The 5,972-nt window shown below is 31.5% G+C and overlaps 1 protein-coding gene across 1 annotated transcript; it reads left to right on the top strand.

Moving 5' to 3' along the window:
• The first annotated feature begins 2,473 nt into the window (after positions 1 to 2,473).
• LOC125496280 (putative pentatricopeptide repeat-containing protein At1g12700, mitochondrial) lies at positions 2,474 to 5,227 on the top strand. The gene has a single exon (XM_048641747.2). The coding sequence runs from the start codon at positions 2,556 to 2,558 to the stop codon at positions 4,410 to 4,412; it is 1,857 nt and encodes a 618-aa protein (XP_048497704.1). The 5' UTR covers positions 2,474 to 2,555; the 3' UTR covers positions 4,413 to 5,227.
• The last annotated feature ends 745 nt before the right edge of the window (positions 5,228 to 5,972 follow it).

Genomic DNA, 5,972 nt, shown 5'->3' with positions numbered 1-5,972 from the left:
AATTAGGGTGTAATTTTTTGGACCATGTTTTTTAAAACATTTCATTAGGCAAATATATATAGAGAATTTGACCAATCCAAATTTGTATGATGACCAAGAATGAAATTATGATATCTACACTAAATTTAAGGAAAGTTTAGAAAATATTTTCTCCAAGTATTGAAACAATAAATGAAGTGTCACTATTTCAAGCAAACATTTAAAAGTATGATTAATCTATATATTTATCTAAAAGCAAAATTTATTTTAGCCACGTGAAGAGAATAGAGATTTTTTTTAAAAAATCAGTAACTTGAGCAATGAAAAATGAAACTATTTCCAAAATTAGGGCCTGTTCTCCCTAGCTTATTTTCAGTTCAGTTCAATTCAGTTCAGATCAGTTCAGTTCAGTTCAGCTCTTGAAATTACTTTTACTCTCACATATCACTATTCATTTCAGTTCAGTTCAATTCAATTCAGTTCACATCAGTTCAATTCAGTTCAGATCAGTTCAGTTCAGTTCAGTTCAGATCAGTTCAGTTTAGTTCAATTCAGTTCAGTTCAGATCAGTTCAGTCCAACTGTTTTATGCCGAAGAGAACAGGCCCTTATATTACATCTTTAATTATTAGTTATTACCATGATATATGTTGTACGATATAACAAGGATATAACACTATTATATTACCTTTGCGAGCACTAAAAAGTTTCCATATAACATTGTTAGTAAATGCTCCAGGATCGTTGACATTGTAAAATATAACTGGAATAAACATGAATGTCATAAGTCATAGTTCAACACATGGGTTGCAAGCTAATTTTCGAGTATTCTAAATACAAGATCATAAAGTTTAAATCACTAGCTAATATTTTTATTTTTAGCTGTAATTTTTACATTTTCAAATTCAAAATTGAAATAAGACTTTGAATTTTTTTTCTTTTTTTGGAAATGATCTCAGTTATCTATCTATATTTTTCAGAAAATTGTTAAAAACGAAAATCATATGTCACCATTTATTTATTTTTCACGTTTTTAATAAAACACTATTAAAAAACGCAATCAAATCACTACGATTTCTTGCAAAAATTATCAATTACATCATATTATGCATAAATCTTTTAATAACTAAAATTATATTATATGTTTATATCGGAACAACTTGCAATACTAGATAGTATATTTATATAGTTATGAAAATCGCTAGTTAATATTCATTGTATAATATAATCCATACATCTTTAAACCATGACTGTATAATGTACTGGTCAAGAGGCAATTTTAATTATTCTCAATACAAGAATATTGATTGAACACAAGCTAAGTAATCATTACAACAACAAACACTTCTCCCTAAAATTGTAACTATTCAACGTACCAGGTTTTAATTATTCTTAACACAAGATTATAAAATTTAAATCACAAGTTATTAGTTTTACAATTTAGATAGAATTGTTCTAATGTAGTTCTCAAAGTCAAAAGCACGGACAGTAGAGTCAATAACATTGATGGAAACATGTAAAAAGTATTTTATATTGCCAGTTTAAAAGTATGAGCAAAATTTTCAGATATCAAGGCCATTTTAAAAAAATCATAACTATATAACATACGGGTCATAGCCACATTTAATACTCTCGATACAAGATCATAACATTTAAAACACATGTTATTGTTTTAAAATTTATATGAATTATCTCATGAGTTCTTAAAGTCTAAAAGCATTGACTATAATCATTGAAATTGATAATAATATGTCAAAAGTATTTCATACCAATTCAAAAGTATTGAACAATTTTTTTTCTTTTATGTAAGTAAATAATCATGAATTCAACCATTGATTTCTATAGCTGACCACTCATACTTTAGAAAACCTGTATATGAGAATAGCAAATTAAAATTTACTTTTTAAACTTATATGTATGTTTCATTTTTTATATTCTTAATTTTATATTATCATTTTTATAGATTAACGGATTAAATATTTCCACCATGATTTTAGGTGAGATAATATAAAATCTTAAATTTATTAAAACAAAAACTTCCGTGCAAGTGGCACAAGTCTAAAACCGATTTTAAAATGTATTCTTAATACACGATATTATTATAAAAACTTTAAATCACGAGCTAATATTCAAACTATAATTTTACGAGACCATCCTAAAATATTAAATTTATAAAACAAAAAACTTTATGTGCATGTTGATGTGTATATATTGTTTCATAATTATTTATCACAATTATAAGATTTTCAAACTTTAAAATGCTGTAACAAATATCGTGATATATAATTTTATATTTTATAATCTTTCAACTTTAAATACTTGGATTCTAATAATTATGAATTAGATAAATTGGAATAAAAACACTACTTAATAAACAAAATTCAACACATAGATTATGTACGGGAACAAATCATATCTATATAAAACCTCCCGTGCATTTTGCACCGGTTAAAAGCTAGTTTCATGATAAGCGATGGTGAGTGAATAATTCCACTTTCTAAATAACAAATTAATCACTTCTTCCCTAAATAATCTCTACTAACAAACACACGAATTTTAACTTGGGGATTTGCAGGGATGAAGATGACGATGACGATGAATCTCAAGTTTACTCCTAAAGCTTTTGATGCCTTCTTTAATGGTGGTACTACTCTTATTACTCCTTTTCCTTCTTTTCATTTTCATTCACGCTATTATTATTCCACTGCATCTGATGTTTTTATTCAAGATCGTCAATTGTTTCTCAATTCAGTTAGAGAACACTGTAAATTAGGGTTTTCAAATCTCAATTTCCCCCTTTCTCTCTTCCATCAAATGCTCTCTTTGCGCCCTATCCCTTCTATCATCGTTTTCACTCAACTCTTCACTGCCATGTCCAAATTGAAACACCTTCAACCTCACTCCACCATTATCTCTCTCATCAGAGACCTTGAATTCTCTGGTATTCGACCCAATATGCATTCTATTGGTATTCTTGCCAATTGTTACTGCCATTTGGGCCGTGTTGATTTCGGCTTCTCTCTTCTTGCCAAAAGACTTAAGCTTGGTCACCCCTTTGATGGTGATTGTGTTATCTTTACTACCTTAATCAATGGCTTTATCCACTGTGATAAGCTTCCTCAAGCTCTTCAATTGCTAGATCAAATTGTTAAGCTAGGTTTCCAACCCAACATTGTTACTTATGGTGCTATTTTCAAAGGTCTTTGTCGGATTGGTGACAACGCTGCTGCCCTCCACTTGCTCAGGAAGATGCAATCTAGTCCTTGTGAGCCTGATCTTATCATATATAACACCGTTATTGATAGTCTTGGTAAGGATAGGCTGTTAAAAGAGGCCCTTGACCTGTTCACTGCCATGAAAAGTGAGGGCATTATACCTGACGTTATCACTTATACCTCCTTAATTAGAGGTCTCTACAACTCCGGCTCCAAGGTCGAGGCTAAAGATATGCTAGTGGAGATGTTGGAGTGTGACATAGCGCCAAATGTTACCACCTTCAACATGCTTGTTGACATGTTTTGCAAAGACGGGAATGTTGATGAAGCACAAGCTATTCTAGACTATATGATTGAGAGAGGTGAGGTGCCAGATGTCATTACTTACAATTCTTTACTCGATGGTTATTGTTTGCGTGGTCAGATGGAGGATGCGGAAAAACTACTTGATTTGATGGCCAAGAATGGTTGTGAGCCTGATATTGTAAGTTTTAGCACTATCATTAATGGATATTGCAAGGCTAGAAACATGGACAAGGCCCTCAACTTGTTTCAAGAAATACTTCAGAAAGGGGTGACACCTAATGTTGTTACCTATAACACTCTTATTGATGGACTATGCAAAGTCAATAGACTCCCACTTGCACGTAAACTGTTCAAGGATATGCAAGGCCATGGAGTTACTCCTAATGTTGTCACATATTCTTCATTGCTTGATAGCTTATGCAAAAATGCGCTACTTGATGAGGCAGTGGCGTTACTTGAAGAAATGGAGAATAATGGTGTTAAGCCTACTGTTGTCATATACGGTATCCTAATGGACAGCTTGTGTGAGGCTGGGAAACTTGAAGATGCTACAAAATTCTTCTTGGATCTTGTATTGAAAAGGCTGGAACCTAATGTTAGAATATACACAATTTTGATAAAAGGCTTGTGCAAGAAAGGCCTCATGGATGAAGCTAATCAAGTGTTGAGGAAAATGGAGGATGATGATTGCTCCCCTAATGAATTTACATATAATACAATCATTAGAGGATATATTCTCAAAAATGACTTATCAAATGCATCGTATTATTGTGATCTTATGGTTAGCAAGGGATTCAAAGGTGATGCTGACACTTTCTCATTACTTATTCACCTTTTGTCTTCAAATAACTTAAGTGACTCATCAAAGGACCAAGTGCGGAAGTTCATCAATCGAATAGATGCTAAGTTGTAACCTGTAATTCTCTTATTAATGGCCTAATTAAATCTAGTATTACATTGGAGTAGTATCTTGTTGTACCTTTTAGTTTCCTTGTTTTACTAGGATGCCTTTTGCCCTTTTCTTTATATATTACCACTTTATATGCACGTTTAACAATTGTCTCCCCATAAGAACTTCAAGGAAACTCCATCTTAAGGATTTACTTTGGACATCTTCACTCTCACTTCATTGCTTGGGTCCTATGCAAAAGTGCACAGCTTGGGGAAGCAATGACGGTGTTTTTGGAGATGGAAGTGGCTTCTGATATTGTCCTCTGCTATATGTACAAACTGTTATTAGTGGACCACTTTGTGAAGAAAGTATGGTGATTGCTGTTGATCTTTCTCCTCCAATTTTGTGGCTGGAAATCCGAAAAACTGCTTCTGATTGAATCATGAATTGGCTGCGATGTCGTTGGTTAACTGTGAAGAGATTACTTAACGTGTTTCAGGGTAGTTACTATTATTTACTTACTAGGCTCCACTGTTTGATTTCTCTAATATCCAGCAATGCTTCTGACTGATACAACAAGCATATCCCAAGATTTGTTTCAGAAAGAGAGAACACCCGATGTTGTTATCTATAGCACTCTTAATGTTAAAAATCTGCAAATCCTACAGACTCCTACTTGGAAGCAAGCTATTCTAGGAGATATGCAAGCTCATAGAATTTTTTATGAAGTCGAAATGAATATTGAACAGTGAACACTACATTTAGGTATTTTTATAGTTGATCTGTTGTTCTATATCAGTTCTAGAGAAATAAATTACCTCCTTCATAGTGTTTGATATTTTGGTTTTTCAAACAGATTGTAGTTCTTTCTGCATAATTGTTGTGTTACTATTTTTACCCGAATGCTAGTGTGTTTTTGAATTCGAATTTTCTTAGAAGAGAAACTATGTTGGTGTATTATTGAAAGTTCGTCTAATCAGGAAGGTTAATCTTTCAATCTATTCATACTAGCATTTTTTGCACGCGATGCGTGCTTGAATTCTTTTCAAGACAAAAACTCGATTTTTTTCGACTTATGTAAAAGTCAAAATTTGAACATTAGACATACAAAGTATAATTATTTTTAGTTACAAAATTTAAATGCTTTAGTCTCTGTCACTTAAGTTTCTCACCAATCTCTTTTCTTTTTTTACTTTTCAAGGTCAAAATTCTATGAATAAAATAGAAATTTTATTGAATTTATCTATGATTTCTAATATTATAATTTAGTTGATTTTTAAATTAAGTACACTACTTCATATATTGTGAAGAAAGTGGACACTTGGATTTCAAGTCAAATTTTTGTGAGTATGTATTGACGTGGTAGTGTATTGGTTGTAGTTTGTAAGTTAATTTTTTGGTTTTTGTAAAGTTTCATCATTTGAGTGATTTGTATAATGGAAATTATGCAATTCTATGATTTAAGTTGACTTGTGAGTGATTGTTATAATTTATTTCCAGTATTTTTATTTGAATCTCCCTTTAGTTTGTAAGTGGATTTGTAATTTACAAAGGAAAAGGGGTAAAATAGTCTCTTCATTC

Source organism: Beta vulgaris, chromosome 4 (genome assembly GCF_026745355.1).
Source record: "Beta vulgaris subsp. vulgaris cultivar EL10 chromosome 4, EL10.2, whole genome shotgun sequence".
Classification (NCBI taxonomy): Eukaryota; Viridiplantae; Streptophyta; class Magnoliopsida; order Caryophyllales; family Amaranthaceae; genus Beta; species Beta vulgaris.
The sequence above is the reverse complement of the archived record's forward strand: the minus strand, read 5'-3'. Positions and strand labels throughout refer to the sequence as shown.